This window comes from Cervus canadensis, chromosome 1 (genome assembly GCF_019320065.1).
Source record: "Cervus canadensis isolate Bull #8, Minnesota chromosome 1, ASM1932006v1, whole genome shotgun sequence".
Classification (NCBI taxonomy): Eukaryota; Metazoa; Chordata; class Mammalia; order Artiodactyla; family Cervidae; genus Cervus; species Cervus canadensis.
In genome coordinates this window covers 110,160,845-110,175,935 of record NC_057386.1, presented here as the reverse complement: position 1 = coordinate 110,175,935, position 15,091 = coordinate 110,160,845, and the positions used below count along the sequence as shown (strand labels likewise).

The window sequence follows — 15,091 nt, the reverse complement described above, 5'->3', positions numbered from 1 at the left end:
ACAACACAGCTAAATAAAATAAAGTTTAAATTAAAAAAGAAAATGGAAAAGAAAGAAAAAAAACTTTAAAAAATTACTCATTTTTTAGTGATAGAAGAAACTCTTAATCCATGACATTCGTATTCCCAGGGATAAGTGAAAAAAGTAAAAAAATTCTATCACATACATATTTTCTATACCTTTTTTATTTTTATTTTATTTTATTTTTTTTTTGTGCAATAGAGTTTATTAAAGTATAAAAGGGATAGAGAAAGCTTCTGACATAGACATCAGAAGGGGGTAGAAAGAGTACCCCTATACCCTTTTTAAAAGTAAAAACTTAATATGTCTCACACATTGTATCTTTTCCAAATGTTGTTCACTCGTAATCACGTCTTTAGGCTCTTTGGGGTAGGGTTTCTGATTTATAGATATTTCAGATAAAGTGTAGACAGTGTTTTTGTTAGGGGCTTCACTGATGGCTCAGTTGATGAAGAATCTGCCTGCACTGTAGGAGACCCTGGTTCGATTTCTGGGTCGGGAGGATCCTCTGGAGAAGGGAGAGGCTACCCACTCCAGTATTCTTGGGCTTCCCTTGTGGCTCAGCTGCTAAAGAATCTGCCTGCAATGCGGAAGAGCTGGGTTTGATCCCTGGGTGGGGCAGATCCCCTGGAGAACAGAAAGGCTACCCACTCCAGTATTCTGGCCTGGAGAATTCCATGAACTATATAGTCCATGGGGTTGCAAAGAGTCAGACACGACTGAGTGCTTTTCACTTTCACATAGATAATGTTGACTCGTTCTAATAAGCTGGCAGAGTATGAAATCAGGTCTTAGGAAATGGGATAGTGAAGAGATGGAGGGACTGACAGTCTTGTGGATGATGTAGGTATTGAGAAGGAAAAGACAAAGGAGGACACTGACCATGTTTTAGTGCAGAGGAGAGGTGGTGTTTTCCATGGCGTGGGTGATTAAGAAATGACTGTCATTCCAAATGCTACAGCTCTGTGGGTGCTGAAGATGAAGTCACTCTCAGGTAATTCATGCCTTTTTTCCCTTAGTGATAACATAAGTTGTGGAGAACAACTCTTCCGTCAAGAAGGACAAACTTCACCGTGATTGTAGGAAATGGAACTTTAGCTTAGGATATGTTGTGGTTTAGTCATTCTTTATGACCCCATGGACTGTAGCCCTCCAGGCTCCTGTGTCCAAGGCATTTTACAGGCAAGAATGCCGGAATGGGTTGACATTTCCTTCTCTAGGGGATGGTCCCGACCCAGGGTTCGAACCCACGTCTCCTGCTTGGCAGGCAGGTTCTTTACCGCTGAGCCACCCAGGGAGCCCGGCTTAGGATATGGATTGGCTTTTCTGTGTCAGAAGGGTTCTGTTAATTTTTCCTATGTGCAGAACAGACTGGGTGTGTCAGATTAAGAGTTGTTTTGTTTTAAAGAAACACTGCTTGCTTTTGTGGCTCCTCAGATATTACTTGTACAGCCTGATGTTCCAGACCTGGAAGACCTACGTGTACCAGCAACGGGAAATGAGGAGCAAGTACCTGAGAGCTGAGAATCATGGTGAGAAGAGGAAGTACATGCTAAAGAAAATGCCTCCATTTACTTGTTTTTGCTTTTTTTCCCCTTTATTAAGACTTTATTGGGAGTTCCTGGTGGTCTCATGGTTAGGATTTGACATTTTCACTGCCATGGTCTGGGTTCAGTCCCTTGGTCGGGAAACTTGAGATGTTGAATAGAAGTGGTGAGAGGAGTCGTCCTTGCTGTAGACTTGGTTAGTGGGAAAGCTTTCAAGTTCCTCACCATTAAGCAAGGTATAGGCTTCTTGTAGATATTCGTTATCAAGTTGAGTAAGATCCCTCCCTTTTCTTAGTTTACTGAGAGCCCACATTTACTTTTAGAGAAGCTTCTGTGAAGGACAAGTACATTGTCTTTGAGAAAGAATAATTCTGAGTCAAAGGGGAGAGTTGTTTGACTCCCCTTCTTATTTTCCAGGATGTGTGATTTCTCAGCAGGAGCTCCTGTGATCATATCCCCATGGTTTTTCTCCATGAGGCATGGTTTGGGCACCTGCCACGCACGTCAGCATGATTTGCGTGAACTGGCTGTTCGTGCCCTGCTGGTGCGGCGTGCTGGCTGCGTTTCTCCTACAGCACTTGGGGCTGTTGTCTGTCTTGCCACCATGTGTCACATTACACCACTTGCTTCTGATCTTCTTGGTCCAGGTTGGCCCTTAGTGACCTTGTGACAGTTCAACTCTGGTTGGTATCTGGTTCCTCTGTGAGTTGAACTCAGAAACCTGTATGGGTGAGTCTAAGGGAAAAAGGCATATTGAATGATGATGTAACCTCCTGCTATTTCTCATAGTCTTGAAGGCCCTGTAGGCCCCTCAAACTCAGCAGGTCCCTTGGACAGCTTGTCCACTGCACCCTGTATAGCCCTGCTCTTACCATAGCTAGGAGAGAATGGTAAGCCATTCACCTAGGAATGGCTTCCCCATGCCTACAGCACTCAGCTATCTTGTCTTACAGCACAGCTCCCTGAGCTGTCACTTGCATTCTTCTTTGTCACTGCTGCTGCTGCTAAGTCGCTTCAGTCGTGTCTGACTCTGTGCGACTCCATAGATGGCAGCCCACCAGCCTCCGCCGTCCCTGGGATTCTCCAGGCAAGAACACTGGAGTGGGTTGCCATTTCTTTCTCCAGCGCATGAAAGTGAAAAGTGCAAGTGAAGTCTCTCAGTTGTGTCCGACTCTTTCTAAGATTCTATAAATGCATATTAACTTTGGAGCCAAAAACTTAGCAACTTAAAAGGCAGTTCCACATAAGGCTGGAAGGGGGCAGTCTCAGAATTCATAGTTCATATTAAGATCAGTTTAAATTTCGCCTAGTCTTTTTGAAACAGCATCACTAAAAAAAAAAAAAAAACATTCACTTTCAATATCTGGGCACAACTGCCTGACAGTAAATGTTATAAGGCCCTCTTCTTTCATCTCTTTTCATTTATTTTCTTCTTTTCATAATCTCATTTACTCTTTGCAAATGTACCTCTAAAGGAGGCACCATTTTGCAGGTCAGAAACTTGTGTGGGGTTACTTAGCTAAGTGACAAGGACAGTACTCAGGCCCAGCTTGTCTTACTCAGCAGCCTACACTCTAAAACCACAGTGCCATGCTATCCCTTCTTGGCTTGAGATGTGCTGATTCTGGAGGTCTGGGGTGGGCCCACGGAAAACTGGGAAGTGAAAGTCGCTCAGTCGTGTCCGCCTCTTTGCGACACCATGGACTGTAGCCCACCAGGCTCCCCGTCCATGGAATTCTCCAGGCAGGAATACTGGAGTGGTTTGCCATTCCCGTCTCCAGAGGATCTTCCCGACCCAGGGATCAAACCTGGGTCTTCTGCTTTGCAGGCAGATTCTTTATCTTCTGAGCCACCAGGGAAGCCCAAGGAAGCTACATATTAAATTCTTTTTCATCTTTTGATGTGATTGTTCAACAACTATGAAATACAAAGTAAAGCTATAGTCCTCCTGTCCACATTTTAGAGAATGTCCTGGAAATGTTTTACATATTTTTATTTTCTCCTTTGTGTTCTAAAAAAACAAAAAACTTCACCAGTAATGACTCTACCAGTGAAAATGGAATTTACTATAAAGGGAGGCCTGTGGACCTTTGCACCTCCTGTATGTAGTAAATTCTCTTTCCTCTGGGATCGTTACTGGCCCTTTTTATTTTGTCTCACAAATAAATACAGATAGTATCCTTTCCTTTTTATCTTGCTTATTCTACTTTACAAATATTGTTCAAACAGCAAATTTTATAACATGACTTCTTTTTTAACCTTATATTGCTAAGTTGCTTCAGTTGTGTCCGACTCTTTGCGACCCCATGGACTGTAGCCCACCAGGCTCCTCTATCCATGGGGATACTCTAGGCAAGAATACTGGAGTGGGGTGCCATTTCCTACTCCATTAACCTTATATTAATGGAAATTTAAAAACTCTCCAAAATGGAAAGATAGAATAATTAACTTCTGTGTACCCATCACCCAGCTTCCAATTATTATCAACTCACTAGTCTTGTTACATCCACATCCCCATTCACTTCCCTGCTTCCTTTGTTATTTCACATGTAGATATTGCAGAGTATATAACTCTACAAAAGATAAGGACTTTTAGAGATATCTGAACAGGTGCAGTGCATTGGTTTTCCTTTAAATGTTCTGTAAATGTCATCACTTACATAACTGTTCTTTGCATCTTGCATCTTTATTAACTTTGTAGAGCTTCACAACTTTTCCAGCAGGGGGCACTGGAAGACTGCAGGAATTTAGATACTCAGAGGAGGGACCCTCTGAGAGCCTCTGAGCTTTTTTGTCTTAATCCAGAGTAATCCATCTCTCTTAACCCCTTCTTGGAAATCTTTTTGGTGCATCTAGATGCAAAGCAAAAGATGCGACAGGCCTGGAAGTCCTGGTTGATCTACGTGGTTTTCCGTAGGACCAAACTTGAGATGCAGACCACTGCCCTGGAGTTCAGGCGGCAGAGTATTCTGTGGTGAGTGTGCTGCATGGCCTACAGGTCAGCAGTGTTCGTTTTTACCTCATCCTTGCTTTATACTGCTGGAAAGCCAGCATAAAAACCCACCTTAAAACATTTTGAGTATAATTGATACATAATAAATATCTATTGGTACCTTGTTCGACATTAAGATCAGGTTTTCACAAAATCACAGGTAACACTAATTGAGTATTTACTGTTAAGCCTTGTGTTAAGTTTCTGTGTATGTTAATTTTTTAATGTAAAGTGTCCCACTTACTCCTTACCATAAACTATAAGATAAATACTATTATTCCACAGATTAAGATACGTGAGCTCAAACAAGTTACTCAACCTTTCTACTGTGTGTGAGTTGTAATTAGCAATACTAGAGCACACCCACCCATCTTTCTGATGTCACAGCTCACACTTTTACCTGCTGCCCTGCACTGCGTCTCAGCGTCTCCTCCATTGGAGAGACCGCCTGAGTCAGTCCACTTTGAAGCCGGAAGTGTGTGGCAGTGAGCTGCTTTATAATGGTACCGATGCCTCTGCATTGTTCCCAGCGCTTCTCTGGTGTCCCAGCAGCAGCGCGCTGAAAGCTCAGTTCCTGGCCGAGAGAGCGGGGCCCTGTGTATAGCGTGGATAAGAGCAGAAGCCTTGCAAAGATAGACTGACTTGGGTTCAAACCCCTGTTCTCACAAGTACTGGGTCATTTCACTTCTCCAGGCCTCATTTTCCTCACACTGTGAGGTGTCTTTTTCAGGTGGTCATGGGAAATACATAAGGTAATACTTGTGAAGTATTTAGCCTAGTGTCCAGACCATCAGTGGACATAAAGAAGTTATTTAAAATGTTTGTTATTTAAAATTTATTCAGCAGATATTTGTAAATGCTTAGTATGTAGTTTCACTAGAGTCTATGGGGGATCTTTCTACATAATTTTATTTATTCAATGTCTGTTAAGGGCTTAAAATGTTTCTGGTTCTAGCTTGAGTCCTGAGGTTACATTCAGGGAACTTATAATTTCTCTAAGTGCTTACAAAGATAAGTAATAATGCCAGATAGGTTGAGATTTTGAAGAGATACAGCTAAGCATGGTTTAAGTTAGGAGGAAGGAGATATTGGTGAGTTAGAGTGACCAGGGTAGGTGGGTGTAAGACAGAAGTCGCAAACGCTCATTTCCACATTACTGCTTTTCTGCAGCAAATCAGAAAATAAGTAGGAAGGAACCCAAAACTAGAATGAAACCTGGCAAGGACAGGAGGAAGGGAAGGGATCCATCAAGACTGGAAATCTAAAAGCCATTATTGGGTGACTTCCCTGGGGGTCCAGTGGTTAAAACTCTGCTCTTCCACCGCTTAGGGGCATGGGTTCAATCCCTGGTCAGGGAACCAAGATCCCACATGCTGTGTGGAGTGGCTATAAATAAATACTAGTAGTTTTGCAGTTTATTCTGTGGAATCTCCTGAAGTATTTGGCAGTGATTTTTTTTTTAAACCCACATTGGCCAAACAGAGCATATCTAAATTGTCTAAGGCTGGGTCTGACCTTGTGTGCTGAGTCTCCTTGGTTGTGTCTGACTCTCTGTGACCTCACAGACTGAGGCCCACTGGGCTTCTCTGTCCATGGGATTCTCCAGGCGAGAATACTGGAGTGGTTGCCGTGCCCTCCCCCGGGGGTCTGACCTTAGGGACCACCAGTTTCCAACCCTTAGCTGGCAGCTCTAGAACCGTTCCTTGATTGTTTCTGGCAGCAGATCTAATGGTGTCAGACCTAGGGAGAGGGACCTGAGCCGGGGTCTGTAGGCCCAGCCCTCACTGCCCTGCTCTTCCGGCTGACCGTGCTGTGACTGGTCCTGTCTTTGATTTGCTCTCCGGCAGGGTGTGCTGGAGTGCGTGGAGACGGCAACTGGACCAAGTCCACCTAGGCCGGGCCCTCCAGGCCACGGCCGTGAAGCAGCGGGCCCGGAGCCTCCAGCTGCAGGTGAGTCCGCAGACTCCGGCTGCGGGGTCCTCTGTGCATGTGTCAGGCCCCCACCACGGAGGGCACACCCGTCTGAGCTTCCTGCTGCTGCCTCTGCTGGCCCTTCATGTAGCTCCAGGGGCGGGAGTGAGGGGGAGGCACAAGCCGTGTGGAAGGCTGGACTCTTCAGCAGAGAGGCTGCTGGAAGGAATGCACTAGATGTGTTTTTTTTGTTGTTACTTTGTTTTTGGCTGCCCTGGGTCTTCCTTGCTTTGTGCAGGCTCTCTCTCCTTGTGGTGAGCGAGGGCATCTCCCTAGTTCCTGTGCGGCAGTTTCTGTTGTTGCAGAGCACAGCTCTAGAGTGTGCGGGCTTCAGTAGTTGGGGTGCACAGGCTTAGTTGCCCCACAGCATGTGGGGTCTTCCTGGACCAGGGACTGAACCCTGCATTGGCAGGCAGATTCCTAACCACTGGACCACCAGGGATGTCCTGCTCGATAAGATTGCCAGTGGTTTTTAGAGAGCTCTTGCTAATCGTGAAGCTGGAATGGGATTTATGAATTTAATTATAAATATACTTAAAGAAACAGCAGTGTATTCTTTATTTTCTCATGACTCTTTTCCCATAGCAAATTAGAAAACAGCAAGAGCAAAAACAAACTAAGACCAAAAAGAAAGCCTGGCCTTTCTCATATAATCTTGCTTTATTTCTTTCAGTTCTTTTTTGGGAACACCGCTGACTTTTGGTCAGTTGCAAAGGACTAACATCTATACCAAATGTATGGTCTTTGATAGACTTTCTGAATTTGTCACTTTTTAGTGTCTCTTGGGTACTTATAGGGCTGCCAGTCAGTTACAGAGAACAGGGAAGAAGAGAAAAAGAAGTGCCCATTGCTATATGTAGGAGTAATAACTTAAAATATTTTACTTATTTGTGCCGAGTCTTTGTTGTGGCATGTGGGATCTACTTCCCTGACCAGGGATCCTGCAGGCCCCTTGCACTGGGAAGCATGGAGTCTTGGCTGCAGGACCACCAGGGAAATTCCCAATAACTTTTCTTTAAATTATTTTTTATTTTTGGCAGCGCTGGGTCTTCGTTGCTGCATGTGGGCTTGAGTTGCGGCGAGTGGGGGCCCTCTCGTTGTAGCGTGTTGGCTTCTCTTGCTGTGGATACAGCTCTGGAGTGTGTGGGCTTAGTTTCCCTGCGGCATGTGGAATCTTCTCGGACCACAGATCAAACCTGTGTCCCCGGCATTGACAGGCAGATTCTTTACCACTGGACCAACAGGGAAGCGTGCCCCGCCCCAGTAACTTTTTATTAGATAACATTTTGCATCATCTTTGCAAGTATATGCAATATATGGAGATTGTGTGCAAACCACTTAGATCAGGGGTCAGCACACTTGGCCATGAGTCAGGTTTGGCCAGCTGCCTGTTATAAAATTTTACTGGGATGCAGTTACACCTGTTCATTTATGTATTGTCTAAGCTGCTGTCAGGCTACAGCGGCAGAATTGAGTAGTTTCAACAGAGACCACATGGTCTGCAAAGCCTAAAACAGTTATTATCTCACCGTTTAAGAAAAAAATTTGTTGACCTCTGAATTCACAAGGTCTTCTGAAGCAATAGGAAGGAAGTAGACTTAGTTGTTGCCAGTGATAATGTGGTAACAAGAACAGTAGGAGCAGTAATGGTGTTTTTGTGGTCTTACCGTCCTAGACGCCGGACTAAGGCCCTTACATGTGTTATCACAATTTTCAAAATTATTTTTAAAAGCCCATATATTATTACTTTGCCAACAAAGGTCCATCTAGTCAAAGCTATGGTTTTTACAGTAGTCATATACGCATGTGAGAATTGGACTATAAGAAAGCTGAGTGCCGAAGAATTGATGCTTTTGAACTGAGGTGTTGTAGAAGACTCTTGAGAGTCCCTTGGACTGCAAGGAGATCCAGCCAGTCCTAAAGGAAATCAGTCCTGAATATTCATTGGAAGAACTGATGCTGAAGCTCCAATACTTTGCCACCTGATGCGATGAACTGACTCCTTTGAAAAGACCTTGATGCTGGGAAAGATTGAAGGCAGGAGGAGAAGGGGACAACAGAGGATGAGATGGTTGGATGGCATCACTGACTCGATGGACATCAGTTTGAGCAAGCTCCAGGAGTTGTTGATGGACAGGGAGGCCTGGCGTGCTGCAGTCCATGGGGTCGCAAAGAGTGGGACACGACTGAGCGACTGATCTGAACTGATTATTATAGGTTAAATAACTCTGATAGATGGCCCTGACCTTTGTCGTGCACCTGGCCAAGGTCAGGGGCAGTATTTGAACCCAAGCAGCCTGAAAAGTGCAGAGTCATTCCTTGACCATCATGCGCCTTGTCCTTGTAGACTAGTGCTCTCAGGAGGGAGACGGAACTGGGTGAAAAAGCTGAAGCACAGGAACGGAGTGAGGCTGGTTTTCCGTCCCTGAGGGACTCGGGCTGTCTCAGTGCTTGTCCCTCTCAGCCAGTCACTTTGAGAGCCTGTAAACTCGTCCTGCTGGTGTCACCATTGCTCAGCGCACATTTAGAATTCCTTTTTGACATTTGCCCTTGGAGCTTGCAACAGCGGCTTTGAATGACTATCTTCAGTGATAGGTTTTCATGATTTGAGGTTGGATTTAACTTACAAGACAACCAAAAGTCATCCAGAATCAAATCCAGTGAAAAACATGAGCAATAAGAAAACACTGATATGGACCAAAAGCTTTGTGAGACTCTTAAGACAAATTTTATGTTGCAGATTATAAATAAAATCCTTGTGTCTGGTAAGTACCGTTTGATTTACCAAGAACCTTAAGTCATTCCTCTCAATCCTCACATCTCTGAACTAGGCAGGACAGACATCATGAGATATGTGAAATTATAAAAAATGAAGTTTAAGCATAAAAACATGACATATAAAACATTTGTTAAAAATATTAACAGGAGTCTTCCCTGGCAGTCTCATAGTTGAGATTTCACTTTTCAGTGCAGGTCCAATCCTTGGTCCAGGAGCTGAGATTCCTCAGGCCTCACAGCCAACAATCCAAAACATAAAACTGAAGCAATATTATAACAAGTTCAATGAAGATTTTAAAAATGGCCAACAACAGAAAAATTTTAAAAATTAACAGATATCCACATCTCCAACATACAAATTTAAAAGATGTTAACATTTTTCCATGCTTGCCCCAAAATTTGATGTAATTTAATGTAATTAAATTCACATTTCAAGCCATCCCCATCCTTTCTTCTGCCACCTTTCCTTCTTAGAGATAACTCCACCATGATGTTGAAATCCTTATTCTCATATTATTTTTCACTTGTAGAAGTGTATGTATACAGATATATAAAGAATAAATGTTCTGGCTTTGTGTAGTTAGGAAACTTATGAATGGCATCATACTTTACATTTACTTTGCAGCTTGCTGCTTTTTGTTTTTAATGCAACAGTGTATTTTTGAGGTTTATTCATTTTGATACATAGAGATCTATTAGCTGCATACATTCAGCCATTTTACTAAGACTCAGTTTATCTGCTCACTGCTGCTAAACTGTTATTTCTTCCTGGTTACTTTTTTTTTTTTTTTTTACAATTACAAAGTGTTGCAGAGAGCATTCTTTTTTAAATTAGTTTACTTTTGGTTGAGCTGGGTCTTTGTTGCTGCTCACAGGGTCTCTAGTTGTGAGCTGGGGCTGCTCTCTCTTGAGAGTTTCCATGCGTGGACTTATTGTGGTGGTTTTTCTTGTCGTGGACCACAGACTCCAGGGTGGGTGGGCTTCAGTAATTGCAGCATGTGGGCTCAGCATTTGTAGCTTGCGGGTTTAGTTGTTATGTGGCATGTGGGACCTTCCCGGACCAAGGATCAAACCCATATCTCCTGCATTAGCAGGTGGATTCTTTACCACTGAGCCACCAGGGAGGCCCCCTCGGGGAGCATTCTTAAACACGCATCCCTGTGTGAGAGTCTGAGAGGTCTCATTCCTGGAAGTGAAGCTGCTGGGTCTTTGGGTATCATCTCTTCATCCCTATCCAACGTCACCCGTTTGCTCTCCACTGCTGTGCCAGTTAACATGCTAAAATTGTTGTTCGGGTTTCTTTCAGACTCACCGGCACTTTGCATTGCCAGACTTGGTTATTTTCACCAATGTGATATGTGTGAGGTGGTTCTTCTTTGTTGCTTTAATTTACATTTCCCTGATTTCCTAAGCGAAGCCCAGTATCTTTTCTGATGCCTGATTGTCATTGGGTTTCTGGTTTTGAGCTTGTTACCATCCCTCACTCCTTTTTTCTGTTGGGTTATTTAGCTTTTTCTGCTCCGTACACATTGTCATAGATTTTGCTTATTAATCTTTTGAACTATTAGGTACACTAACTATTAGGTATCTTCCTCTAGTCTATAGCTTGTTTATTTTTTTGCTTTGTTTATGGTGCCTTTTTTTTCATACAAGTGCTTTTTTTAAATTATTTGTTTTCTTTACTGTGATGTGTTGGTTGCTCCGTGGGCTTTTCTCTAGTTGTGGTGAGCGGGGGCTGTGGTCCAGTTACGGTGCGAGGGCTTTTCACTGCCGTGGCTTCTGTGGTTATAGAGCACGGGCTCTCGGGTGCACGGGCTTCAGCGGCTGTGGCTCCCGGGCTCTAGGGCACAGGCTCAGTAGTCGTGGTGCACGGGCTTAGTTGCTCCGTGGCACGGGGATCCTCCTGGATCTGGGATCAGACCCACGTCTCCTGCACTGGCAGCTGGACTCTTTACCACGGAGCCACTGGGGAAGACCCCCCACACAAGTGCTGTTAATTTCATTGTCGCCTAACTTGTGTTTTTATAAGTTGTGTGAAACAGGGTCTTAGTTTGTCATTTGCCTTATGGGTAACTAATTTCTGCAGCACTCTTTACTGAGCAGTTCATCTTTTGTCTTTTTTATACTGATCATTAGTCCACTTCCATTTGGAGCAAGGTCCCATTTGTTCAAAGGTCTGTTCTGGGCTCTCTGGCCCATTGGTGTAGCTGTCTATCTCTAAGCCAGGATCACGCTATTTCAATTAGGATTGATAAGTGTGAGAGGGAGAGTAGGAAAGATCAGGCTGTGGTGTAACAAGGAGGCAGGCTGAGTAAGGCTGTGCCCACAAAGGCTTTGCAAGCTCTTTTTCCAGGGGGAGGGGCAAGCTCCTGGCTTTGTGTAGAGAAAAGATATGATCACACTTCCCTCTTAACAGGCTCCCTCTGGTTCATTGAGTGCTGCCTTTTGGGGAAGAAAGGGAAGAGAGAGTGTGTGTTTTCTTATATTTTCAAGATGAAATAATGGAAATATAAACCAAAAACGGAAGAGGTGTTACCTGTGAGGGAAGGGAGGGAATGTATGGGAACAAAATTTCAATGAATTTGCTTTGTTACACAGTTTTAAGTTTGGAACCATGTAAATATTTTATATAATTAAAAAAGAAAAATAAGTCAAGAAGTAAAAGAACCAAGCCCTAGGATTTTAGAACACACTGAAAACAAATATATCAAGTTTGTAGCAATGACTACAAAAAGAATTACTTTAAAATGTGATACTTTGACTCTTCATTCCTAGCTGGGAGTATTCAAAGGACACAGAGAACTACTAAGAGATATAAAATTGCATTCAGTAGTCATTGTTAGTAGCAGGTTTGGACTGTTGCATTGAACTATTATAGCTACTTTGTAAGATAAAGCAAATAGCCATGGCAGTGTCATTAAGAAGCAGATTTTCAGTATAAAGGGAAAGACTGCAAGTATAAAATCAAAGAAACAAAAGCCCTGTAATCTGAAATTAGAAATGCCAGTATCAATATGGGCCCATGATTTTTTTTTTTTAACCTGAATTAGTGAAATTCTAACTATTGACTGAAAAGACTTAGAGGCAGTGGCAGTAATAGAGCAGTTGGCATCCCCAGTGCCTGAGCTGTGGTCTCTTACTTCCTTTCATTTGCCACTAAAAGGAACTGAGGTGTTTTTGGGGGGGAATGACTGATTCCAGGAATAGAGCAGGAACTAGACATCATAAGCCTAAGTCCTAGGAGACGGTGTGCAGGACTGTGAGGAAATTAAGAGCTTGATGGCCTTGTGTCAGCAGGCTTCCGGTAGGCTTAAGACAAATTGTTCTGTCTTAATTTGACAATTTGAGCATCAAAAAGCATAATGACTGTCGTGGATTGAAAACATACAAAGTATATAAAAATTCATGCATTCATAGAGGAAAAAAAGAGCTGATTGGTCACAATTTTGGGTTGTTAGAGCTTTAATTCTATTCTTTGGAAATTAATGAAGACCAAAGTCAAGCATTTATCCTGCCTTTCCTGTACAGACTAATCTCTGAGAAATGAGAGGGTTAATGAGAGAATAAGGCTTTTTTTAAAAAATAGAATTCCAGTTAATAAACAAATTCAGGAGTAGTAGAATTAGAAAATTGTTGTTTTTCCTCCCAGTGAGAAAGTGGATCTGGGCAGTAGTCACCAGTGGAAACACAATAGAGAAATGTAAGGGAGGGTCAGACCGATGCCTCTGAGGCCACCGAACAGTCACTAAAGCTACGGCAGCCTTCCATGCTGTGATGTAACAGGAAGGACCCCGCAGCACTTGAGACACGTCCCTGCCTAGAATTTGAACACGACTCCAGCCAAGCCTAACATGAATCTTAATATCAGTTCGTGGGAAACACGGGAGTTGGAAGGGCAATTTAAAGACACCAGGAGGAGACAGTTGGCCAAATCTAAGACATGGAACAGTTTATCGGGTACGTGACCTGGTTTCTCCTTAACAGGTTAGTAGCATGAAGAGAAAAAAGGCTGAGAGGGAAATTGTCATAAAAAATGGAGAGATTTAGGGACTTCCCTGGAGGTCCAGTGGCTAAGACTCCAAGTTCCCAATGCAGGGACTCGATACCTGGTCAGGGAATTGGATCCTGCATGCCACGATAAAGCTTTTAAGGTTGGTGCAGCAGTAATTGTGGTTTTGGACCCTGAATTTTAAATCATCATACCTGGGCTCATATACATCTTTATTAATTAAAATAGGAACCATTACAGTCAACACATTTTTGCCAACAAGAAATGAGTTTGTTTATTCCTATAGCATAAAAATCCATGCTTCAAAAAAAAAAAAAAAAAATCCATGCTTCAGGATTTGATGAACTCTTGGAAAGCATTTTCTGTGTCCTCCTGGTTATGGTAGCATTTTCCCTGCAAAAAGGTTGAGATGCTGGAAGAAGTAGTAGTTGATTGGGAAGAGGTCAGGTGAATCTGGCGGTGAGGCAGAATGTAGGACCCGATTTGTTCAACTTTTGAAGCCTTGATTGTGTGACGTGCAGTCAGGGGTTGTTGCCGAGAAGAATTGGACCCTTTCTGTTGACCAGTGCCGCCTGCAGGTGTTGCAGTGTTCGGTGCATCTTGACTTGCTGAGCATATTTCTCAGATGTAACGGTTTCACTGGGATTCAGAAAGCTTTAGTGGATCAGATGGGCAGCAGAGCAGCAAACAGTCACCGTGACACCTTTTCTGATGCAAGTCTGGCTTTAGGAAGTGCTGTGGAGCTGTTTCTCGGTCCAGCCACTGAGCTGGTCACTGCCAGTTGTCATATAAAATCCATTTATTGTCGCACACCACAATCCCATTGAGAAGTGGTTCATTGTTGTTGCGTGGAATAAGAGAAGACAGCACTTCAAAATGACGAGTTTTTTTTATTTTTGGTCAGCTCATGAGGTACCCACTTAATTGAGCTTTTTCACCTTTCCAGTTTTCAAATGCCGAATAACCATAGAATGGTTGATGTTGAGTTCTGTGCCAACTTCTTGTATAGTTGTAAGAGATCAGCTTCTATGATCTTCTCAGCTGGTTGTCGTCAACTTCCAGTGGCCAGCCACTGTGCTCCTCTTCTTCAAGGCTCTCGTCTCCTTTGCAAAACTTCTTGAGCCACCACTACGCTGTACGTTCCTTAGCAGTTCCTGACCCAAATGCGTTGTTGATGTTGCAAGTTGTCTCTACTGCTTTGCAACCCATTTTGAACTTGAATAAGAAAATTGCTCGAATTTGCCTTTTGTCTAACAGCATTTCCATAGTCAAAAATAAATATAAACACCAAGTAATAAGTCATTAGGAGAAAAATAAAGCAAGAAATGCACATTAAAATGATGTGTAACATAACCACATTTAAGAATGTATTCCAGTATCAAGTGGCAAAGTTCAACAATGGAAAACCACGATCACTTTTGCACCAACCTAATAGAAGATCCTGAGTGCCACAACTAAGACTTGGCACAGCCAAATAAAAAATAGTTATTTAAAAATAAGCAGCAAAATGGAGAGATTTAAGTTACAAAGCAATCACAACTAATGAAAAAGGACCACTGGCTGCTGTGCCAAGAACAGACCACGGAAAATCAAGGATAAAAGCAGGGAGGACAGTTAGGACGTGATTACACAGTTCCAGGAGAGATTCTGGGCCAAGATGAGAGCAAGATGGTGTTGGATTCTGGGTATGTTTTGAAGGTACTGCCAACAGGGTTTGCTACTGGATGGATAAGGTGTGAACCTTCAGAGAAAAAGTCTGAGAGGACTCCCACG

General features: G+C 43.1%; 1 protein-coding gene across 9 annotated transcripts in view; it reads left to right on the top strand.

Annotated features, from left to right (window-relative positions):
• The window catches only part of SFI1 (SFI1 centrin binding protein), an 80,209-nt gene that overhangs the window by 30,587 nt on the left and 34,531 nt on the right, over positions 1–15,091 (top strand). For all 9 annotated transcript variants that reach the window (XM_043435841.1, XM_043435831.1, XM_043435880.1 and 6 more), the window contains 3 exons: positions 1,459–1,553; positions 4,425–4,542; positions 6,408–6,510. In XM_043435841.1, coding sequence (XP_043291776.1) covers positions 1,459–1,553; positions 4,425–4,542; positions 6,408–6,510 — 316 coding nt within the window. The remainder of the gene's footprint in view (positions 1–1,458; positions 1,554–4,424; positions 4,543–6,407; positions 6,511–15,091) is intronic.